The sequence below is a fragment of the Bombina bombina genome, chromosome 9 (genome assembly GCF_027579735.1).
Source record: "Bombina bombina isolate aBomBom1 chromosome 9, aBomBom1.pri, whole genome shotgun sequence".
Classification (NCBI taxonomy): Eukaryota; Metazoa; Chordata; class Amphibia; order Anura; family Bombinatoridae; genus Bombina; species Bombina bombina.
This window is the reverse complement of record NC_069507.1, coordinates 13308300-13334597: the sequence shown is the minus strand read 5'-3', so window position 1 is coordinate 13334597 and position 26298 is coordinate 13308300. Positions and strand designations below refer to the sequence as shown.

The window sequence follows — 26298 nt, the reverse complement described above, 5'->3', positions numbered from 1 at the left end:
TAACTGAGGTTGAATACTATAGGGACTGACTATCAAATATGTAGCAGACAATTAAAATGAATAATGCTTAGGGGTTAGTTTCTGATATTACCCAATATAACCATAAGAGAAAAAGGTGTATAAAATATCATTTACTAATAAAATAACACATGAGTATAGAAACACAAATATAATACATATATTAAAATAGCAGCAAAATCGGGGGCGGAGCTAACACGCCAAGCAGACAAGACGTCTTTTGACTGATATATCTTCAAAATATATTATAAATTGAGCTTAATCAAGCAACAAATTAGGTCACTATAATTTTGAAGACTTTTGGAGACTTATAGCAAAGAGGCACAGCCTCTACACTTTTTTTCAACCCTACGTTCTTCACAGCAGAAAACTACACCCGAGAGTCTGACATCTCATTACTGGACACCAGCGATAACCCTGCTCAGAAGTCAGGCAACTACTGTGTTGCTTAGCTCCGGAGGGTCGGGGCTCCGCCCCGGAGCCAACTTAGAACACTGCATTACAGAGCCTGATCGCTGCCAGCCCTACAGCCCGGATCTCTGCAGACCTTACACGCCACTCAGGCGTAACAGCACAGCCGTTCCTGTCGCGATCTAGCGACACCTCATTTGGGGGGTCTTACCTGACCTGGCATGCTCTGGGAGCTACATTAGGAGTAAAGCCCTTGCGGATCACTATAGAGGCCTCCGGTTTTAAAGTGCGCAACTTACTTTAGGCGCGAACACCTGCCATCTTAGAACTTCCTCTGCCGCACCTAACTTTGACTGCTCAGGCTCTCAGCAACACGGCTGACAGACGCAGGTTAAGACTTTCCTCTCTTCTTTATTTACACCCTCTGTGCTCTGTAACTCGGCTGCTCCAGTGTGCTCTGCCTAAATACTCCACATAGTTATACAAGGTCCCGGTGTGCTGGACCGAGGGCCCTACCCCCTATATAAGTTCAGAGTATTCCAGGGAGGGTACCTACCCTCCGAATACCATTCATGTGGTTATATATAAGAATATAGGCAGTCCATTTAAAGACTGTATACTTTTACAAGCACTAAGGAGCCTAGCTGTTAGGACAAGCAGGGGTCCAACTCGGGATAAGAACCCACAGAACTGTATTTAAACAAAGGTATTAACAGATTGCACGACTGGGGTGACCTGAATAAGGAAGCTGTCCCCTAACAGCCTGCCATAAGTCTCTACTTTTGTGCTACAACTCCTAATCACTTTGTTTCCCTGATAAGTGGTCTCACTAGGCCCAGGTTGGCCCATAATTACCTCTCCCCCTCCATTTCCCACTGAGGTCTACTCAGTGGGTCATATCCACATTCCTTGCCCCACATTGTCATAAGGTGACACATTCCCCTGGGGGAGAGGATATGCTCTGTTTTGGAATTCTAAAATCTACATCTCTGTTTGCACTAAATATAAGAAGAGTTTATATCTCCCATCAAAGACTTCCACCATTTTATTTTGCTAGCCACCTGAGCCCTACTGACCTCTATCCTGGACGTTGTTGCAATAAGTATTTAAAGTATTTTGGCTGCTGCGTCAGCTTGTGTATCTCTGTAGCCCAGGCTCAGAGTGGAGTGTATCTTTATTATCCAGGTTGTCTTCTCATTTTGGCACAAAAGGGTTCCCTACACTAAGCTAGATACATCTATACCCCCTGTAACAATTTTCCCCTTATTTGTGTTTTGACCCACATCATTAGGTGCCTGTATACTTTATTTTTAACACCCAGGTTCTGCCCTATCCCATAAAATCCGCCTTTCACTATTGGCTTGGAAGCTGTGTCCCCTGGAGGGTATATACCCTCTTACTATAAAAACCTGCACATAGTACCCTTATCTTAGTGAGAGTGGCCTCTACACAGGTTAGTTATACCTCTTTCGCTTCCTTACCCAATTACCAACGAGGGTTCATCTCCCTAAGAGCTGGGGGTCATACCCTCACTTCCATACACTCTCTCCATCCCTTTCCTGCTGTATGTGATTGCAGCAGGTCATACCCTTATACCTTTTTCCGGCTTGGCCCAGTGAGGGCAAATTCCCTGGAGAGAGTGCACACGAGTCCTACTACACCATTTGTTTCTGCTGAATGTTGGTCGGGATAAATTCCTGACAAAAATCATATTGACATACTTCCTAACGTCTGAAGGCAGTATGTTGAACATGGCTGCCTAAACGAAGATTGACATCAGGGGGACTATGTTTTAATTCTTTCCATTTTTTTTTCTTTATCTTTTTGTATTCAAGTGTGGCTTCTCATTAAACATATACCATATACACCTGCTTGACCAAGAATACTGTACAGAGCATGTCTCAAACTGCTAAAAGAAGACCAAAACCTTCTCAACCACCCAAGAAGACAGTTGCGGACCAATTTAAAGACCAACCTACTGGCAAAACTCAATTATACAGGGAGTCTACTTCTGCATTGACAGGAGCTATTCTGAAAGCAGCATGGATTCCCAGTCTACTACATCAGACGCTTTATCTGCAAATATTGTAGATGTTCTAACCAGACGTATGAACCTCCTTCAGGACACGTTAACTAAGGAAATGAAAAATTCCACAGCAGAGCTTCGTAGGGACATTGCAGCGTTAGGGGAACGCACTGAAACCCTAGAACACAAGCAAGAATACCTAGTTGTGGATCAAGCCCATCTACTATTGTACTCTCAGAGTTTGGCAACCCAGATCTCTGACTTGGAATTAAAACTAGCCGACATGGAAGACCGGTCCAGACGGAATAATTTGAGGTTCCGGGGGATACCGGAGGAGATTGGCTCCCAAGACCTGGAGTCCTTCATTTTGGAATTCTGTAACATCTTGCTGCCTTCCATAGACCCGCCGGGCCTCTTATTAGACAGAGTCCACAGAGTAGCACTTCCTAGATCTGTCTCTCAGGACAAATCGAGAGATGTCCTAGCTAGAATCCATTTCTTCACCCACAAAGAGAAGATAATGAGAGAGCTGACCAACAAACCTCAACTACCAGCTAAATTCCAACAAATTTCAGTCTTCCCAGACATTTCCAGCTACACCTTACAAAAGAAGAACCTTTAGAAACATCACCCAAATTTTGAGAACAGAAAACATCAGATATAGATGGGGTTACCCGACAAAGCTGATAGTTTCAAAGAATGGAGAAACTCATACGATTATAGCCCCTTTTTTGATCTGCTAAAATAATCTGCTAAAATAATGGGGTCTTGCTTTAGCTGTGCCCCGATCAGTGATTGACTCTTTGCATCCCAAGAACTGGTCTGGAGTCTCAGACTTGGCCCCACAGCCACATCGGCCTTGTACAGTAGTTGACTCTCTAAATCCTAAAATTCGATCTGGGGCCTCAGATTTGGCCCCACGGCCACAACGGCCCATCACATGAAAGTGGGCATTCCCATCTTTTCTATTGGACTGAATATGGTATAATGGTTCTTCTTTATACACTGTATATTCTCTTATATGTTTTGCTTATAATCCTTACACTATGTCTAGATTCTCAGTAAAAGTAAGGAGTGGAGGGGCTCGTGATCCCTGGCATGAAGCTGTAAATTTACTTAGGGCACTTTGCCCCTACCCTTTATCTATTCCTCCCTCAGTAGCTGGAGCTCATGATTACCTAACACTCCTGCAATTATTCAAAGTTGATTGAACTCTAACAGGCACACCCAAGATGATTGTTTAGTATTATTTATATAGATGCCTAGGAGTTGAACGTATTAATATGATATAGATCAGAACCACTACACTGAATGCAAAATTGTTTATATTTTTTAGGTTCATCTGAGAGATATTAGTTTTGTTTTATAGTTCACATTCCCCCTTAGATAGTCAATCCTCTCCTACAGGTTGATTACTTGTAATGTCCCCCCCCCACCCTCACACACGCAAATTTAGTTTGTGTTATCCCCTTTTATGGGGACTGGAGAAGTCAGTCTAACTCCTAGATAAAATTCTCCTTTTGGTGATCCATTGGTTCACCACTTTTGAAGTATTGTTCACACCATACGTAGTTAATACCAGTCACTATTAGTTGAAATTTAATGGTGTGCATTGTATTTTTTCATTGTATGGTTTACTTTTATGCTAATTTTGTTCCTTTTTATCTATAATGTTTTAGGACATTAGAGGCTAGATTCCTTGTGGTTTCATTGACCACTGATTTGACTTAAGATAACCTGAGACCATTGGGAATCATATTTTGGTGCGCAGATCCAGTCTGGTTAAGTTAAGTGAATAAACCTCTCTCCTCTCCTTTTCCTCATCCCCCCTCCCTCTCTCCCTAACCTCACAATGGAGACAATCCCCAACAATATCTCCTTTGCAACCCTAAATGCTAAGGGACTTAATTCACAGGAAAAGAGAAGCCTTCTTACTAATTCTATGAAGGCTCTAAAGATACAAGTTATATTTCTACAAGAAACTCACTGGCTAGCATAGACCCAGAACCCATACAGAACTCCCAACTACCCTGTAGTCTTTATGGCCTGTCAATCTGAGAAGTCTAGAGGTGTAGCGATTGCCATACACAAATCTATACATTTTGAACTTATACACGAAGAGAAAGACAATCAAGGGAGGTTTCTACTACTCAACTGCAAATTAAATGGCCTCTTATTTACCTTGGCCAATATTTATGTCCCGAACCAATCACAACCCAGTTTCTTGAAAGGGGTACTGTCTAAAGTTGAGCTTCATAAAGTCGGAACTATAGTTTTAGGGGGTGACTTCAATATGGTATGGGACCCACTGGTTGACTAGAAAGTTCAAAGGGGAAAAAAAATTGACACAGACACAATAAATACTGCTATCAAATTTTGTCAGTACATAATTCAACACAACCTATATGACATTTGGAGGGCATATCACCACAACGACAGAGATTACACTTATTTTTCCAGACCTCATAATTCCTACTCGAGACTGGACCACTTTTTCACCGACTCTTGGTCGCTCAATAGAGTTTTATCTTTGCATATTAGAGTCTGCCCATGGTCAGACCATGATATACTCACATTCACCCTTTCCACTGATTTAACCAAAACGTCTAGACCTAGTTGGAAACTTCCAAAACAGGTGCTCCAGGATAAAGTTTTTAGCGCCTCCCTTCAAAACTCCATAGTTGAGTTCCTGAGAGTAAATGAAACCCCTGGTATGTCATCCCAAACAGTATGGGCAACACTTAAAGCATACGTAAGGGGGATATGTATCAGGAGGCAGGCACTGGCGCTCCTTTAGGCCTTCTTATATCTGAATTAAGGTCCACGGTACTAGCGAATAAAAATTCCCCATCCTTGCCTCTAGCAGATAAAATTAAAAAAACTCAGAGCACAACTGGCAGACAGGGAGTTGGAGAGAGTTCGGGAGTCTTACGCTCGATTTAAGAAGCTAATGTATTGCCAGGGTAATAAGGCCTCAACACTTCTAGCGCATAAATTGCGAGGTAGAACTGCGGCAGCTAGGATATTGTCACTTAAACGGGGGACCGTATCAGTCTCTTCGCCTAAAGAAATCGGCGAAACTTTTGCGGCTTATTGCTCTGAACTCTATCATCTCCAGCCCTCTATGGCCGACCGGGAGTCCTCTACATAAAGTATAGCTGACTTCCTACAAAACCTAAATTTGCCAACCTTATTGGAGATAGATAAAGAGGCGCTCAGTGCCCTGTTTTCTTTAGCCGAACTTTACCTGGCCATCAAACACACTCAAAACAATAAGGCTCAAGGCCCTGATGGATATCCGGCGGCCTTTTATAAACTCTTCAGGACTGAGCTAAATAAGATCCTCCTGAAGGTCTTCTCAGAGGCGCGAGAGTCAGGTTCGTTCAGAAAGGAATTCTTACAAGCAATAATTCTCCCTATCCCTAAGCCGGACAAGGATCCCTCCCAATGTACCAGTTATAGACCGATCTCATTGATCAACGGGGATGTAAAGTTATATGCCAAGCTTTGGGCTAACCGCCTTAATCACCTACTCCCGGAAGTAGTACATTCAGACCAGGTCGGGTTTACTTTTGGTAGAGAGGGACCAGATAACACTTGAAGAGTACTTGATATTCTCACAGAGGCCTCCAGATTGAAACAACCCATGCTGGCCCTGTTGCTTGATGCGGAAAAGGCATTTGACAGGGTCCAATGGGACTACCTGTGGTACACTCTTGCTCAGTTTGGCATACCAGGCAAGGTAATTACAGCAATTTGGGCCCTATATTCGGGCCCTATATATTCTTAGGGCATCCCAGTGGTCAAGGGTCTGGGATTTGCTTCCCCGGAAATTCAAATCACTAATGGTACTAGACAGGGGTGCCCTCTGTCGCCCTTGATTTTTGTGCTGGCTATTGAGCCCCTGGCCCAAGCCATTAGGAATTCCCACATGGTACGGGGCGTTCGGTTTGGTGGAGAAGTCGCAAAGGTAGCTCTGTTTGCTGACGACGTGACCTTATTTTTAACAAATCCATTAGGCTCTTTGCCTGCTCTTCTTGACCTTATATCTAAATTTGGCTCTCACAGCTATTATAAGGTCAATGTCCTCAAAACTGAAGCTTTACCTATCTGTATTCTTACATTTGAATTAGATGTTCTTCGAACGTCATATTGCTTCCAGTGGTCACAAAATACCATCCGCCACCTAGGGGTTCAGCTAGGCCCTGACCCAAAGCTAGTAGTTTCCCTAAACTATTCTGCTATTATTAGAGAAGTCACTGATCTCACCACCTCCTGGAATTTTAGAGAGATCTCATGGCTAGGCCGCATAGCATCCTTTAAAATGACGATTTTGCCCAAAATTCTCTACTATTTTCGTTGTATCCCCCTTAATGCTCCTAGCGGCCTAATTGACAGGCTTCAATCCCTTGGTTAGAGCTATATATGGGGCAAGTCTAAGCCCCGTATAGCAGTGAAAATACTCCAGAAACGCTATGAGCAAGGAGGCGTAGCTATGCCTCGCATTCAAGGCTACTACGAAGCTGCAAGACTTTCCCACGTTTCGGCGTGGGTGGACAAAGGGGAACCGCAGGGATGGAAGGCTATAGAAGCGTCTGACCTCCCTACAGGGCTAGGACTATCTGACCTACCCTGGATCCCCGATTATCGGTTAGACACTCTAGGGATTAAGAATGCAATTATTAGAGACAATTTAAAAATATGGCAGACCCTCAGAAATCTTCCTGATGTCGCCCCACATCCATCTCCTATACATTCTATTCCGGCACTACTTGCAGCCCTACCTGATACGCATATACTGCAGTGTGGTGAGTGGGACTTGAGACTGATATCCCATTTATATCCCTCGGGCACACTGCTTATTCCGAGTAATTTAGGTTCTATCGTTCAGGACCCTCCACTGTGGGCCACATTTGAATACTCCAAACTATATTCCTTCTTACTATCCTGGGGATTTTCTAAAGTTTCCAACAGACCCCTGACCACTTGGGAGAAATTGTGGCAGCTTTGAGCTAAGACTCCCAAACTCATATCATTCCACTATAATCTAATACAGACGTCCACAAACCAGAGTAGACCTTGGCAACTTAGGGCCTGGGAGGGGGACTTATCCAGACCAATTGCAGACAAGGACTTACACATAGCTATGACTTTAACTAAAAAGACTGTACATTGTGCAGACACTCTAGAATCATACATGAAGCTGTTCTTGAGATGGTACTATACCCCTTCCAGACTTTCACAGATGTTCCCATCAGCATCCCCCCTTTGTTGGAGAGAATGTGGACAAAGGGGCTCAGATATACATGTATGGTGGGAATGCCCCAAATGCCTTTTGCTTCCCTAGCTTTAGTGAAACTTTCTGGGAGGGAGTACAAGGTTACAATTGACTGGAATAGGGCTGGAAGGGTTTTGTGTGTATGTTATCTTATATGGAATATGTATTGTAATTAGTAGACCATTAAAAGTGCTACTCTTGTCTATATCTACCCCCAGTGAATGTAACAAGGTGGCAGCCACATCTGGTTATCTGGCGTACATAAGGTGATAGATCATTTTTAACACAAGGTGCAGCCATAGGTGTCCTCAGGCTGGGGGATAAAATGCTCTTAACATAATCATTTCAGTAGTAACCTGCTCAGTAGGTGAGTTTCTTGTTGTGCATCATTTTGTACATGACGGCTCATTGGCATCAGAAGAACCTACTTATTGGGTGCTTATGGTTGGATAGAAGGAGGGAGCATTTGCTCCTCTTATGGACACCTATGAGCCCAGAATGTTCTTCTCTTTCATTAGGTCTATACAGAATACATCTACAGACAAAGACCGTCAACTGGAGACAGGGCTTAATTAATGTCAGCATTAATATAAAGTCATCTTTAGGGAAATTCTTCCATCTAAGGTAATGTGGCCACTATAGTTGGTGCAAATGGTATTAATAGAACCAGATCAGGGATGCTCTTTAACTCTTCTGTTGCCGGCAGATTTTACCCATTTACTGTCACGTGCAAGACCAGTTTCAGTATTTAGCTCTTTTGTATAAGATGAGTATATGTGAGAGAATTTACTTTTTCTCATTTTGTTCTTGATTTGTCCATGTCCTTGCGTGAGGTATAAGAACTTCTGCTTTTTGCAAGAGGAAATAGTTATGGTACAGAATTAACTTGTGCAAACCAGCTTTAGGAAACCAGACAGGAAGTCAGTCACCGTTGTCATGATCAGCTACTTGTGTGACCCCCTATAGTTTACCTGGTGGTCAGATGACCCTTGTGACCCCACACAGTGTATCGTATGATAAGTAAGGTCTGACACTTTAGCTAGTTAGTATGAAGCATTTTTATTTATTGAAACTTACAGAGATGATGCAGTAGAACTCAATACAAGATCATGTGTCCTCTGATAAATAAATATTTCTGCAGTAATAATGAGCTACAAATATGATTTACTTTGTGTGATGACGGCTACTTTTAGACAATAACATATTGGAGAGGTGAGAGAGAGAATGGGGGAGATTCACTAACCAGTTTATTCTGTTACCAACTCACTAAATCTCACTCTGCTGTCTATTCCTTAGTGAGTGACAGGAACTGGTGAAACTGACTGTACCCCGGGGTACACTGAAGGTATCTGGGTGAGTGCTACCAGGGCAACATATGAGCTAAAATACAGGGACTCATAAGTGTATCCCACAATGAAATAGATTTGTAATTACATTTTTTTGTTTTAGTATTAATAGAGATCCCCTTGCCCTTTTCACAAAACTAACATCTAATGCTACAGATATATAGTGAAGCTTACTGCAAGCGATTTGTCTGAACCCCAGTCCTTTATTAAAGGGACGGTATACTTGAAAAATGTTATTGTTTAAAAAAATAGATAATCCCTTTATTACCCATTCCCCAGTTTTGCATAAGCAACACTGTTATATTAATATACTTTTTACCTCTGTAATTACCTTGTATCTAAGCCTCTGCAGACTGCTCCTTATCTCAGTTATATTAATATACTTTTTACCTCTGTGATTACCTTGTATCTATCTAAGCCTCTGCAGACTGCTCCTTATCTCAGTTATATTAATATACTTTTTACCTTTGTGATTACCTTGTATCTAAGCCTCTGCAGACTGTCCCCTTATCTCAGTTATATTAATATACTTTTTACCTCTGTGATTACCTTGTATCTAAGCCTCTGCAGACTTCCCCTTATCTCAGTTATATTAATATACTTTTTACCTCTGTAATTACCTTGTATCTAAGCCTCTGCAGACTGCTCCTTATCTCAGTTATATTAATATACTTTTTACCTCTGCGATTACCTTGTATCTAAGCCTCTGCAGACTGCCCCTTATCTCAGTTATATTAATATACTTTTTACCTCTGTGATTACCTTGTATCTAAGCCTCTGCAGACTGCTACTTATCTCAGTTATATTAATATAGTTTTTACCTCTATGATTACCTTGTATCTAAGCCTCTACAGACTGCTCCTTATCTCAGTTATATTAATATACTTTTTACCTCTGTGATTACCCTGTATCTAAGCCTCTGCAGACTGCACCTTATCTCAGTTATATTAATATACTTTACCTCTGTGATTACCTTGTATCTAAGCCTCTGCAGACTGCTCCTTATCTCTGTTATATTAATATATTTTTTACCTCTGTGATTACCTTGTATCTAAGCCTCTGCAGACTGCACCTTATCTCAGTTATATTAATATACTTTACCTCTGTGATTACCCTGTATCTAAGCCTCTGCAGACTGCTCCTTATCTCTGTTATATTAATATATTTTTTACCTCTGTGATTACCCTGTATCTAAGCCTCTGCAGACTGCTCCTTATCTCAGTTATATTAATATACGTTTTACCTTTGTGATGCCTTGTATTTAAGCCTCTGCAGACTGCTCCTTATCTCAATGCTTTTTACAATGTTATATATATGGCACACTTGAACTAGCACTGTCTAGCTGTTGTGCAAGATTTAAAAAGCACTGAGATAAGGGCGGTCTGCTGGGGCTTAGACACAGGCAAACTTGGAGGTTATAAGGAATATTAATATAACATTGTTAGTTGTGCAAACCTAGAGAATGGATAGTAAAGGTGTTATCTTTCTTTCTAAACAATAACATAAATCAAGTAGACTGTCCCTTTAACTTAGATAGGGGGTGCATCAATGCAGTCATTATCCTCAAGGGGGAGTCAGTATTCTCTGCACTGAATATCATAGAATTACTGCGGAGCTTGTGATTGGCTGAGCTCACATCTGAGCTTCAGGTTCTTTGAGATTTAGAGACACTGCTGGTGATCTCACTATAGACAGTCCGGGGTGTTATTTATAGTGACCCCAGGTAGGTCCATTCATTCCTCATGCAGTGTGGCCCCCAGTTTCCTGCTCGGTTCATACAGCGACACTGTTTGGGATCCTGTCTGGTGAGAAATAATAATATGGCAGCTTCTTGTTCTTGTTTCGGTCTTGTATGATGCTTGTTATATCACTCAGGCACTTCCTGAATTTCGCCATAGCTTCCTTCACTGATTTCTCAACAAAGTGTTCATCTGGATACATACCTAGAAATAACTACAGCACACCAGTATGAGTAAACTGCACACCAATAAACTTTACATTTACTTTACATTAGCACAGAGCTGGGGCCCTTAAATGTCTACAGATAGTACAGTACTAATTGGTCACTTCATGATAATTAGTGAGGACCCTAAGAACTGGAATTGAGCCCCTGCTTTGGTATCTTGAGGGAATACGGCACATAAAAAAGCTAGGGGCAGCAGGGAATGCTTAGGTGCAGCAGGAAGTGATTAGGTGCAGCACGGAGGGATATGGGGCAGCAGGGAGGGGCTAGTTGCAGAAGGGATTGATTAGGTGCAGCAGGGAGTGATTAGGGGCAGCAGGGAAGGGTTAGGTGCAGCAGGCAATGATTAGGTGCAGCAGGCAATGATTAGGTGCAGCAGGGAGTGATTAGGAGCAGCAGGGAGTGATTAGGTGCAGCAGGCAGGAGGTAGGTGCAACAGGGAGTGATTAGGTGCAGCAGGGAGTGATTAGGGGCAGCAGGGAGGGGCCAGGTGCAGCAGGGAATAATTAGGTGCAGCAGGCAGAGATTAGGTGCAGCAGGAAGTGATTAGGGGCAGTAGGGAGTGATTAGATGTAGCAGGCAGGAGGTTGGTGCAGAAGGGAGTGATTAGGTGCAGCAGGGAATGATTAGGGGGAAAAGGAAGTGATTAGGTGCAGCAGGCAGGAGGTAGGTGCAGCAGGGAGTGATTAGGCGCAGAAGGGAGTGAATAGATGTAGGAGGTAGGTGTAGCAGGGGGTGATTAGCTGAACCAGGCACAAGGTAGGTAAAAGGAGGGAGTGATTAGGTGCAGCAGGCAGGAGGTAGGTGCAGCAGGAAGTAATTAGCTGAAGCAGGCAGTAGGTAGGTGTAGCAGGGAGTGATAAACTGTAGCAGGCAGGAGGTAGGTGCAGCAGGGAGTGATTAGCTGTAGCAGGCAGGAGTTAGGTGCAGTAGGGAGTGATTAGCTGTAGCAGGCGAGAGGTAGGCACAGCAGGGAGTGATTAGTTGTAGCAGACTGGGAGTAGGTTCAGAAGGGAGTGATTAACTGTAGCAGGCAGGAGGCAGGTGCAACAGCGAGTGATAAGATGTAGCAGGCAGGAGGTAGGTGCAGCAGGTAGGTGCAGCATGCAGGAGTTAGGTGCAGCAAGCAGGAGGTAGGTGCAGCAGGGAGTGATTAGATGTAGGAGGTAGGTGCAGCAGGGGGTGATTAGCTGAACCAGGCACAAGGTAGGTAAAAGGAGGGAGTGATTAGGTGCAGCAGGCAGGAGGTAGGTGCATCAGGAAGTAATTAGCTGAAGCAGGCAGTAGGTAAGTGTAGCAGGGAGTGATAAACTGTAGCAGGCAGGAGGTAGGTGCAGCAGGGAGTGATTAGCTGTAGCAGGCAGGAGGTAGGTGCAGCAGGGAGTGATTAGCTGTAGCAGGCAAGAGGTAGGCGCAGCAGGGAGTGATTAGCTGTAGCAGACTGGGGGTAGGTTCAGAAGGGAGTGATTAACTTTAGCAGGCAGGAGGCAGGTGCAACAGGGAGTGATAAGATGTAGCAGGCAGGAGGTAGGTGCAGCAGGTAGGTGCAGCATGCAGGAGTTAGGTGCAGCAAGCAGGAGGTAGGTGCAGCAGGGAGTGATTAGATGCAGCAGGGAGTGATTAGATGCAGCAGGGAGTAATTCTGTGCAGGAGGTAGGTGCATCAGGGAGTGATTGGGTGCAGCAGGCAGGAGGTAGGTGCAGCAGAGAATGATTAGGTACAGCAGACAGGAGGTAGGTGCAGCAGGGAGTGATTAGCTGTAGCAGGCAGGAGGTAGGTGCAGCAGGGATTGATTAGGTGCAGCAGGCAGGAGGTAGGTGCAGCTGGGAGTGATTAGGTGCAGCAGGCAGGAGGTAGGTGCAGCTGGGAGTGATTAGCTGTAGCAGGCAGGAGGTAGGTGCAGCAGAGAGTGATTAGCTGTAGCAGGCAGGAGGTAGATGCAGGAGGTAGGTGCAGCAGGGAGTGGTTAGGTGCAGCAAGCAGGAGGTAGGTGCAGCAAGGAGTGATTAGGTGCAGCAGGCAGGAGGTAGGTGCAGCAGGGAGTGATTAGGTGCAGCAGACAGGAGGTAGGTGTAGCAGGGAGTGATTTGATGTAGGAGGTAGGTGCAGAAGGGAGTGGTTATGTGCAGCAAGCAGGAGGTAGGTGCAGCAAGGAGTGATTAGGTGCAGCAGGCAGGAGGTAGGTGCAGCAGGGAGTGATAATGTGCCGCAGGGAGTGATTAGGTGCAGCAGGGAGTGATAATGTGCTGCAGGGAGTGATTAGGTGGAGCAGGCAGAAGGTAGGTGCAGCAGGGAGTGATTTGATGTAGGAGGTAGGTGCAGAAGGGAGTGGTTATGTGCAGCAAGCAGGAGGTAGGTGCAGCAAGGAGTGATTAGGTGCCGCAGGCAGGAGATAGGTGCAGCAGGGAGTGATAATGTGCCGCAGGGAGTGATTAGGTGCAGCAGGGAGTGATAATGTGCTGCAGGGAGTGATTAGGTGGAGCAGGCAGGAGGTAGGTGCAGCAGGGAATGATTAGGTGCAGCAGGCAGGAGGTAGGTGCCGCAGGGAGTGATTAGATGTAGCAGGCAGGAGGTAGGTGCAGCAGGGAGTGATTAGGTGCAGCAGGCAGGAGGTAGGTGCAGCAGGGAGTGATTTGATGTAGGAGGTAAGTGCAGCAGGGAGTGGTTAGGTGCAGCAAGCAGGAGGTAGGTGCAGCAAGGAGTGATTAAGTGCAGCAGGCAGGAGATAAGGGCAGCAGGGAGTGATTAGGTGCAGCAAGCAGGAGGTAGATGCAGGAGGTAGGTGCAGCAGGGAGTGGTTAGGTGCAGCAAGCAGGAGGTAGGTGCAGCAAGGAGTGATTAGGTGCAGCAGGCAGGAGGTAGGTGCAGCAGGGAGTGATTAGGTGCAGCAGACAGGAGGTAGGTGTAGCAGGGAGTGATTTGATGTAGGAGGTAGGTGCAGAAGGGAGTGGTTATGTGCAGCAAGCAGGAGGTAGGTGCAGCAAGGAGTGATTAGGTGCAGCAGGCAGGAGGTAGGTGCAGCAGGGAGTGATTAGGTGCAGCAGGCAGGAGGTAGGTGCAGCAGGGAGTGATTAGGTGCAGCAGGCAGGATGAAGGTGCAGCAGGGAGTGATTAGCTGTAGTAGGTAGGTGCAGAAGGGAGTGGTTAGGTGCAGCAAGCAGGAGGTAGGTGCAGCAAGGAGTGATTAGGTGCAGCAGGCAGGAGGTAGGTGCAGCAGGGAGTGATTAGGTGCAGCAGGCAGGAGGTAGGTGCAGCAGGGAGTGATTAGGTGCAGCAGACAGGAGGTAGGTGTAGCAGGGAGTGATTTGATGTAGGAGGTAGGTGCAGAAGGGAGTGGTTAGGTGCAGCAAGCAGGAGGTAGGTGCAGCAAGGAGTGATTAGGTGCAGCAGGCAGGAGGTAGGTGCAGCAGGGAGTGATTAGGTGCAGCAGGCAGGAGGTAGGTGCAGCAGGGAGTGATTAGGTGCAGCAGGCAGGAGGTAGGTGCAGCAGGGAGTGATTAGCTGTAGTAGGCAGGAGGTAGGTGCATTAGGGAGTGATTAGGTGCAGCAGGCAGGAGGTAGGTGCAGCAGGGAGTGATTAGCTGTAGCAGGCAGGAGGTAGGTGCATTAGTGAGTGATTAGCTGTAGCAGGCAGGATGTAGGTGCAGCAGGGAGTGATTAGATGTAAAAGGCAGGAGGTAGGTACAGCAGGGAATGATTAGGTACAGCAAGCAGGAGGTAGATGCAGCAGGGAGTGCATAGATGTAGGAGGTAGGTGCAGCAGGGAGTGATTAACTGTAGCAGGTAGGAGGTAGGTGCATTAGGGAGTGATTAGCTGTAGCAGGCAGGATGTAGGTGCAGCAGGGAGTGATTAGATGTAAAAGGCAGGAGGTAGGTACAGCATGGAATGATTAGGTACAGCAAGCAGGAGGTAGATGCAACAGGGAGTGCATAGATGTAGGAGGTAGGTGCAGCAGGGAGTGGTTAGGTGCAGCAAGCAGGAGGTAGGTGTAGCAAGGAGTGATTAGGTGCAGCAAGCAGTGATTAGGTGCAGCAGGCAGGAGGTAGGTACAGCAGGAAGTGATTAGGTGCAGCAGGAAGGAGGTAGGTGCAGCAGGGAGTGATTAGGTGCAGCAGGCAGGAGGTAGGTGCAGCAGGGAGTGATTAGGTGTAGCAGGCAGGAGGTAAGTACACTTACTTCATTTTCCTGGAATTGACTAAGAGCCCAAACAGCTCCAAGGTGCCAGCAAGAGCGGCCTCTGTCCGGTAAACTTTCAATTATGTACTCGATGGTGACTTCCCCCTTTTCTGTGGGCGGGGGGCAGCGCATGGTGGGGGGGGAGTTGGGTATCCAGGAGCACCAGTCATACTGTAGAGGAAAAGATGTAACAAGTCACTAAGGTTTCATAGGACCTGTAGAGTCACATTGCTATTGGGGCACTGTACAACTAACTAATTACAAATAAAAACTAAATTACAAAAAAATAAATAAAAATAAATTATGAAAAATAAGAAACAAATTATCAAAAATAAAAATGAATTACACCTAATCTAATAGCCCTATCAAAATAAAAAAGCCCCCCAGAAAATAAAAAAAAACTAGCCTACAATAAACTACCAATAGCCCTTGTTACAGTTATTGAAGTCCCGCTTTAAGGATCCATCCAGCCGGTGAAGTCCTCATCCAGGTTGCAAGAAGTCTTCATCCAGACGGCATCTTCTATCTTCATCCATCCAGCGCGAAGCGGGTCCATCCTGAAGACATCCGGCATGGAGCATCCTCTTCATACAATCGCCGCCGTATACTGGAACTTCAATGCAAGTGATGCCATCAACGATGGTGCTCCTTGCATTCCTATAAGATTTATATAAGCCAATAGGAATTAAAGCTGCTAAAATCCTATTGGCTGTTCCAATCAGCCAATAGGATTGAGCTCTCCTCCTATTGGCTGTTCCAATCAGCCTATAGGATTGAACTCTCATTCTATTGGCTGATTGAAACAGCCAATAGGATGAGAGCCTAATAGAGAAGATGAGGACTTCGCCGGCTGGATGGATCCTTCAAGCGGGACTTCAATAACTCTAAGTGGATCGTCGGGGTTAGTGTTAGTTTTTTTTTTAAGGGTTTTTTGGGTGGGTTTTTATCTTAGCTTAGGGTTTGGGCTTTTCATAAAAGAGCTGATTGCCCTTTTCAGGGCAAGGCAAAAGAGCTAAATGCCCTTTTAAGGGCAATGCCCATACAAATGCCCTTTTCAGGGCAATGGTTAGCTTAGGTTATTTTAGGGGGGTTGGTTGGGTGGTGGGTTTTACTGTTGGGGGGTGTTTGTATTTTTTTACAGGTAAAAGAGCTGATATCTTTGGGGCAATGCCCCACAAAACGCCCTTTTAAGGGCTATTGGTAGTTTATTGTAGGCTAGGGTTGTTTTTATTTTGGGGTGCTTTTTATTTTGATAGGGCTATTAGATTAGGAGTAATTCGTTTTGTATTTTTGATCATTTCGTTTGTTATTTTTTTTATTTTTTGTAATTTATTCATTTTAATTTTAGTAATTTTAGTTTTTGTTTTTTTTGTAATGTTAAGTTTTAGTGTAAGGCAGGTTAGGTTTTATTTCACAGGTAAGTTTGTATTTATTTTAACTAGGTAGTTAATAAATAGTTAATAACTATTTACTAACTAGTCTACCTAGTTAAAATAAATACAAACTTACCTGTGAAATAAAAATAAAACCTAAGCTAACTACAGGTATACCCCGCTCATACAGCGGGTTAGGGACCGGAGTCCTGCTGTAAAGTGAAAACCGCCTTAAAGTGAAACAAGGCAGTTTTAGCTTTCTTTTCACTTGCCCGTGTGTTTAAAGACTTGAAAACATGTTTGAACTAACATATATTAGGGGAGCAATAGTGCTACGTTTAGTTTAACACTAGCACAGCAAGTATTCAATTAGTATTCAATAAATACTGTACCTGTAAAATAGTGACAATTAATGTAGTAAAATTTGCCAGGCTATAACACTGAGACAAAGATTGCACTGTAATGCTGTAAACAAAGTGAACTGCGCATAACAAAATGGTGCCAGTCACTTTTCTCGCAATCTCATAATGATTACAGCACTGTTTCAAAATCCTTGGAGATTGAACTTCAGCTCCACAAAGCGCTGTATTAGCGAAGCGCTGTAAAGTGAAGCGCTGTAAAGTGAGGTATACCTGTATTAGTTATATTGTAGCTAGCTTAGGTTTTATTTTACAGGTAAGTTTGTATTTAGTTTAAATAGTTATTATTTAGTTAATAATTGTAACTTTAAATTATGTCAAAGTTAGGGGGTGTTAGGCTTAGGGTTACGTTAGGGTTAGGTTTAGGGGTTAATATATTTATTTAGTGGTATTGATGTAGGTTTAGGGGTTAATAGTATTATGTAGGGGGCGGCAATGTTAGGGGCAGCAGATTAGGGGTTAATTGTATTATGTATGTTGCGGTGATGTTAGGGGCAGCAGATTAGGGGTTAATAACTGTATGTATGTGGTGGTGATGTTAGGGGCAGCAGATTAGGGGTTAATAACTGTATGTATGTGGCGGTGATGTTAGGGGCAGCAGATTAGGGGTTAATTGTATTATGTATGTGGCGGTGATGTTAGGGGCAGCAGATTAGGGGTTAATAACTGTATGTATGTGGCGGTGATGTTAGGGGCAGCAGATTAGGGGTTAATAACTGTATGTATGTGGCGGTGATGTTAGGGGCAGCAGATTAGGGGTTAATAACTGTATGTATGTGGCGGTGATGTTAGGGGCAGCAGATTAGGGGTTAATTGTATTATGTATGTGGCGGTGATGTTAGGGGCAGCAGATTAGGGGTTAATAACTGTATGTATGTGGCGGCGATGTTAGGGGCAGCAGATTAGAGGTGTTTAGACATGGAGGCCTATTTAACAAATGTCTGTCGGACCTGATCCGACAGTGCGGATCAGGTCCGACAGACATTGCTGAATGCGGAGAGCAATACGCTCTCCGTATTCAGCATTGCACCAGCAGCTCTTTTGCAACGCCGCCCCCTGCAGACTCGTCAATCAACCCGATCGTACTCGATCGGGTTGAATTCGGGTGATTCCTGTCCGCCTCATCAGAACAGGCGGACAGGGTAATGGAGCAGCGGTTATAACTTCATAACTGCTGTTTCTGGTGAGCCTGCAGTCTCCATTCGGAGCTTGATAGAGAGGCCCCATGGGGTTTATGTTAGGGTGTTAGGTTTTTACATTAAATGTATTTTCCCCATAGACATCAATGGGGCTGCGTTTGGGAGCTTTTCATTCCGTGATCGCAGGTGTTAGACTTTTTTTGGCCGGTTCTCCCCATTGATGTCTATGGGAAAATCGTGCACAAGCATGTAACAGCATCGCTTATTTTCGGGGCGGTATGGAGCTCAACGCCACCATATCGCCTGCACAAGCCTGTTTTTTTTAAACTCGTAATACCAGCGCTATAGGGGGTTGAAATAACGCTGCTTTTGTGGCGGTCGTTGAAAACCCTATAGCGCTCACAATTTATAATCCAGCTGTTAAAAAGTGACTCACTAATAGTGTACAGCACTGAAATAGTGACTCACTAATAGTGTACAGCACTGAAATAGTGACTCACTAATTGTGTACAGCACTGAAATAGTGACTCACTAATTGTGTACAGCACTGAAATAGTGACTCACTAATAGTGTACAGCACTGAAATAGTGACTCACTAATAGTGTACAGCACTGAAATAGTGACTCACTAATAGTGTACAGCACTGAAATAGTGACTCACTAATTGTGTACAGCACTGAAATAGTGACTCACTAATAGTGTACAGCACTGAAATAGTGACTCACTAATTGTGTACAGCACTGAAATAGTGACTCACTAATAGTGTACAGAACTTACAAAGTATCTCACTAATAGTGTACAGAACTTACAAAGTGACTCACTAATAGTGTACAGAACTTACATAGTGACTCACTAATAGTGTACAGAACTTACAAAGTGTCTCACTAATAGTGTACAGAACTTACAAAGTGTCTCACTAATAGTGTACAGAACTTACAAAGTGACTCACTAATAGTGTACAGAACTTACAAAGTGACTCAATAATAGTGTACAGAACTTACAAAGTGACTCACTAATAGTGTACAGCACTGAAATAGTGACTCACTAATAGTCTACAGAACTTACAAAGTGACTTACTAATAGTGTACAGCACTGAAATAGTGACTCACTAATTGTGTACAGCACTAAAATAGTGACTCACTAATAGTGTACAGAACTTACAAAGTGACTCACTAATAGTGTACAGAACTTACAAAGTGACTCACTAATAGTGTACACAACTTACAAAGTGACGCACTAATAGTGTACAGAACTTACAAAGTGACTCACTAATAGTGTACAGCACTAAAATAGTGACTTACTAATAGTGTACAGAACTTATTAAGTGATTCACTAATAGTGTACAGCACTGAAATAGTGACTCACTAATAATGTACAGAACTTACAAAGTGACTCACTAATAGTGTACAGCACTAAAATAGTGATTTACTAATAGTGTACAGAACTTACACAGTAACTCACTAATAGTGTACAGAACTTACACAGTGACTCACTAATAGTGTACAGAACTTACAAAGTGACTTACTAAGAGTGTACAGCACTAAAATAGTGACATACTAATAGTGTATAGAAATTACAAAGTGACTCACTAATAGTGTACAGAACTTACAAAGTGACTCACTAATATTGTACAGCACTGAAATAGTGACTCACTAATAGTGCACAGAACTTACAAAGTGACTCACTAATAGTGTACAGCACTAAAATAGTGACTCACTAATAGTGTACAGAACTTACAAGGTGACTCACTAATAGTGTATAGCACTAAAATAGTGACTCACTAATAGTGTACAGCACTGAAATAGTGACTCACTAATTGTGTACAGCACTAAAATAGTGACTCACTAATAGTGTACAGAACCTACAAAGTGACTCACTAATAGTGTACTGAACTTACAAAGTGACGCACTAATAGTGTACAGAACTTAGAAAGTGACTCACTAATAGTGTACAGCACTAAAATAGTGACTTACTAATAGTGTACAGAACTTATAAAGTGATTCACTAATAGTGTACAGCACTGAAATAGTGACTCACTAATAGTGTACAGAACTTACAAAGTGACTCACTAATAGTGTACAGCACTAAAATAGTGATTTACTAATAGTGTACAGAACTTACACAGTAACTCACTAATAGTGTACAGAACTTACACAGTGACTCACTAATAGTGTACAGAACTTACAAAGTGACTTACTAAGAGTGTACAGCACTAAAATAGTGACATACTAATAGTGTATAGACATTACAAAGTGACTCACTAATAGTGTACAGAATTTACAAAGTGACTCACTAATATTGTACAGCACTGAAATAGTGACTCACTAATAGTGCACAGAACTTACAAAGTGACTCACTAATAGTGTACAGCACTAAAATAGTGACTCACTAATAGTGTACAGAACTTACAAGGTGACTCACTAATCGTGTACAGAACTTACAAAGTGACACACTAATAGTGTACAGAACTTACAAAGTGACGCACTAATAGTGTACAGAACTTACAAAGTGATACACTAATAGTGTACAGAACTTACAAAGTGACTCACTAATAGTGTACAGAACTTACAAAGTGACACTAATAGTGTACAGAACTTACAAAGTAGTGACTCACTAATAGTGTACAGAACTTACAAAGTGACTCACTAATAGTGTACAGCACTAAAAAAGTGACTCACTAATAGTGTATAGTGTACAGCACTAAAATAGTGACTCGCACATAGTGTACAGAACTTCCGGCTCTCCCCATTGATGTCTATGGGAAAATCGTGCACGACCACGTAACAGCAGCGCTTGTTTTCGGTGCGGTATGATGCTCAACGCCACCATATCGCCTGCACAAGCCTGCTTTGTTTAAACTCGTAATACCAGCGCTATAGGGGGTTGAAATAACGCCGCTTTTGTGGCGATCGTTGAAAACCCTTTAGCGCTCAAAACTCATAATCCAGCTGTTAAAAAGTAACTCACTAATAGTGTACAGAACTTACAAAGTGACTCACTAATAGTGTACAGAACTTACAAAGTGACTTACTAATAGTGTACAGCACTAAAATAGTGACATACTAATAGTGTATAGAAATTACAAAGTGACTCACTAATAGTGTACAGAACTTACAAAGTGACTCACTAATAATGTACAGCACTGAAATAATGACTCACTAATAGTGCACAGAACTTACAAAGTGACTCACTAATAATGTACAGCACTAAAATAGTGACTCACTAATAGTGTACAGAACTTACAAGGTGACTCACTAATAGTGTATAGCACTAAAATAGTGACTCACTAATAGTGTACAGAACTTACAAAGCGACTCACTAATAGTGTACAGCACTGATATAGTGACTCACTAATAGTGTACATCACTGAAATAGTGACTCACACATAGTGTACAGAACTTCCAGCTCTCCCCATTGATGTCTATGGGAAAATTGTGCACGACCACGTAATAGCAGCGCTTGTTTTCGGTGCGGTATGGTGATCAACGCCACCATATTGCCTGCACAAGCCTGCTTTGTTTAAACTCGTAATACCAGCGCTATAGGGGGTTGAAATAACACCGCTTTTGCGGCGATCGTTGAAAACCCTTTAGCGCTCAAAACTCATAATCCAGCTGTTAAAAAGTGACTCACTAATAGTGTACAGAACTTACAAAGTGACTCACTAATAGTGTACAGAACTTACAAAGTGACTCACTAATAGTGTACAGCACTGAAATAGTGACTCATTAATAATGTACAGAACTTACAAAGTGATGCACTAATAGTGTACAGAACTTACAAAGTGACACACTAATAGTGTACAGAACCTACAAAGTGACTCACTAATAGTGTACTGAACTTACAAAGTGATGCACTAATAGCGTACAGAACTTACAAAGGGACTCACTAATAGTGTACAGCACTAAAATAGTGACTTACTAATAGTGTACAGCACTAAAATAGTGACTTACTAATAGTGTACAGAACTTACAAAGTGACTCACTAATAGTGTAGAGCACTGAAACAGTGACTCACTAATAGTGTACAGAACTTAAAAAGTGACTCACTAATAGTTTACAATACTAAAATAGTGATTTACTAATAGTGTACAGAACTTACAAAATAACTCACTAATAGTGTACAGAACTTACAAAGTGACTCACTAATAGTGTACAGAACTTACAAAGTGACTTACTAATAGTGTACAGCACTAAAATAGTGACATACTAATAGTGTATAGAAATTACAAAGTGACTCACTAATAGTGTACAGAACTTACAAAGTGACTCACTAATAATGTACAGCACTGAAATAATGACTCACTAAAAGTGCACAGAACTTACAAAGTGACTCACTAATAATGTACAGCACTAAAATAGTGACTCACTAATAGTGTACAGAACTTACAAGGTGACTCACTAATAGTGTATAGCACTAAAATAGTGACTCACTAATAGTGTACAGAACTTACAAAGTGACTCACTAATAGTGTACAGCACTGATATAGTGACTCACTAATAGTGTACAGCACTGAAATAGTGGCTCACTATTAGTGTACAGAACTTACAAAGCGACTCACTAATAGTGTACAGCACTGAAATAGTGACTCAATAATAGTGTACAGCACTGAAATAGTGGCTCACTAATAGTGTACAGAACTTACAAAGCGACTCACTAATAGTGTACAGAATTTACAAAGTGATGCACTAATACTGTACAGCACTAAACAGTGATGCACTAATAGTGTACAGAACTTACAAAGTGACTCACTAATAGTGTACAGAACTTACAAAATGACACACTAATAGTGTACAGAACTTACAAAGTGACTCACTAATAGTTTACAGCACTAAAATAGTGACTCACATATAATGTACAGACCTTACAAAGTGACTCACTGATAGTCTACAGAACTTACAAAGTGACACTAATAGTGTACAGAACTTACAAAATGACTCACTAATAGTGTACATCACTGAAATAGTGACTCACTAATAGTGTACAGCACTAAAATAGTGACTCACATATAGTGTACAGAACTTACAAAGTGACTCACTAATAGTTTAAAGAACTTACAAAGTGACGCACTAATAGTGTACTGCACTAAAAAAGTGACTCACTAATAGTGTACAGAACTTACAAAGTGATTCACTAATAGTCTACTGCACTAAAAAAGTGACTCACTAATAGTGTACTGAACTTACAAAGTGACTCACTAATAGTGTACAGAACTTACAAAGTGACTCACTAATAGTGTACAGAACTTACAAAGTGACTCACTAATAGTGTACAGAACTTACAAAGTGACGCACTAATAGTGTACTGAACTTACAAAGTGATTCACTAATAGTGTACAGAACTTACAAAGTGACTCACTAATAGTGTACAGCACTGAAATAGTGACTCACTAATAGTCTACAGAACTTACAAAGTGACTCACTAATAGTGTACAGAACTTACAAAGTGACTCACTAATAGTGTACAGAACTTACAAAGTGACTCACTAATAGTGTACAGAACTTACAAAGTGACTCACTAATAGTGTACAGAACTTACAAAGTGACTCACTAATAGTGTACAGAACTTACAAAGTGACTCAGTAATAGTGTACAGAACTTACAAAGTGACTCACTAATAGTGTACAGAACTTACAAAGTGACTCACTAATAGTGTACAGAACTTACAAAGTGACTCACTAACAGTGTACAGAACTTACACAGTGACTCACTAACAGTGTACAGAACTTACAAAGTGACTCACTAACAGTGTACAGAACTTACACAGTGACTCACTAACAGTGTACAGAACTTACAAAGTGACTCACTAATAGTGTACAGAACTTACAAAGTGACTCACTAACAGTGTACAGAACTTACACAGTGACTCACTAACAGTGTACAGAACTTACAAAGTGACTCACTAATAGTGTACAGAACTTACAAAGTGACTCACTAATAGTGTACAGAACTTACAAAGTGACTCACTAACAGTGTACAGAACTTACACAGTGACTCACTAACAGTGTACAGAACTTACAAAGTGACTCACTAATAGTGTACAGAACTTACACAGTGACTCACTAATAGTGTACTGAACTTACAAAGTGACTCACTAACAGTGTACATAACTTACAAAGTGACTCACTAATAGTGTACAGAACTTACAAAGTGACGCACTAATAGTGTACAGAACTTACAAAGTGACTCACTAACAGTGCACAGAACTTACAAAGTGACGCACTAATAGTGTACAGAACTTACAAAGTGACGCACTAATAGTGTACAGAACTTACAAAGTGACGCACTAATAGTGTACAGAACTTACAAAGTGACTCACTAATAGTGTACAGAACTTACAGAGTGACTCACTAATAGTGTACAGAACTTACAAAGTGACTCACTAACAGTGTACAGAACTTACACAGTGACTCACTAACAGTGTACAGAACTTACAAAGTGACTCACTAATAGTGTACTGAACTTACAAAGTGACTCACTAACAGTGTACAGAACTTACACAGTGACTCACTAACAGTGTACAGAACTTACAAAGTGACTCACTAATAGTGTACAGAACTTACACAGTGACTCACTAATAGTGTACAGAACTTACAAAGTGACTCACTAACAGTGTACAGAACTTACAAAGTGACTCACTAACAGTGTACAGAACTTACAAAGTGACTCACTAATAGTGTACAGAACTTACAAAGTGACGCACTAATAGTGTACAGAACTTACAAAGTGACTCACTAACAGTGTACAGAACTTACAAAGTGACGCACTAATAGTGTACAGAACTTACAAAGTGACGCACTAATAGTGTACAGAACTTACAAAGTGACGCACTAATAGTGTACAGAACTTACAAAGTGACTCACTAACAGTGTACAGAACTTACAAAGTGACGCACTAATAGTGTACAGAACTTACAAAGTGACTCACTAATAGTGTACAGAACTTACACAGTGACTCACTAATAGTGTACAGAACTTACAAAGTGACTCACTAATAGTGTACAGAACTTACAAAGTGACTCACTAATAGTGTACAGAACTTACAAAGTGACGCACTAATAGTGTACAGAACTTACAAAGTGACTCACTAATAGTGTACAGAACTTACAAAGTGACGCACTAATAGTGTACAGCACTGAAATAGTGACTCACTAATAGTCTACAGAACTTACAAAGTGACTTACTAATAGTGTACAGCACTGAAATAGTGACTCACTAACAGTGTACAGAACTTACAAAGTGACTCACTAACAATGTACAGAACTTACAAAGTGACTCACTAATAGTGTACAGAACTTACAAAGTGACTCACTAACAATGTACAGAACTTACAAAGTGACTCACTAACAGTGTACAGAACTTACAAAGTGACTCACTAACAATGTACAGAACTTACAAAGTGACTCACTAATAGTGTACAGAACTTACAAAGTGACTCACTAACAATGTACAGAACTTACAAAGTGACTCACTAACAGTGTACAGAACTTACAAAGTGACTCACTAATAGTGTACAGAACTTACAAAGTGACTCACTAACAGTGTACAGAACTTACAAAGTGACTCACTAATAGTGTACAGAACTTACAAAGTGACTCACTAACAGTGTACAGAACTTACAAAGTGACTCACTAATAGTGTACTGAACTTACAAAGTGACTCACTAATAGTGTACAGAACTTACAAAGTGACTCACTAACAATGTACAGAACTTACAAAGTGACTCACTAACAGTGTACAGAACTTACAAAGTGACTCACTAATAGTGTACAGAACTTACAAAGTGACTCACTAACAGTGTACAGAACTTACACAGTGACTCACTAATAGTGTACAGAACTTACACAGTGACTCACTAATAGTGTACAGAACTTACAAAGTGACTCACTAACAATGTACAGAACTTACAAAGTGACTCACTAACAGTGTACAGAACTTACAAAGTGACTCACTAATAGTGTACAGAACTTACAAAGTGACTCACTAACAGTGTACAGAACTTACAAAGTGACTCACTAATAGTGTACTGAACTTACAAAGTGACTCACTAATAGTGTACAGAACTTACAAAGTGACTCACTAACAATGTACAGAACTTACAAAGTGACTCACTAACAGTGTACAGAACTTACAAAGTGACTCACTAATAGT

At 42.0% G+C, this 26298-nt stretch overlaps 1 protein-coding gene across 1 annotated transcript in view; it reads right to left on the bottom strand.

The window, feature by feature from the left end:
- Positions 1-8773: 8773 nt before the first annotated feature.
- Positions 8774-26298, bottom strand: part of ALOX5 (arachidonate 5-lipoxygenase) — a 160569-nt gene continuing 143044 nt past the window's right edge. The window contains exons 13-14 of the mRNA XM_053691881.1: positions 15220-15390; positions 8774-11032 (exon numbers count right to left, since the gene is read on the bottom strand). Coding sequence (XP_053547856.1) covers positions 10853-11032; positions 15220-15390 — 351 coding nt within the window. The 3' untranslated portion in view covers positions 8774-10852. The remainder of the gene's footprint in view (positions 11033-15219; positions 15391-26298) is intronic.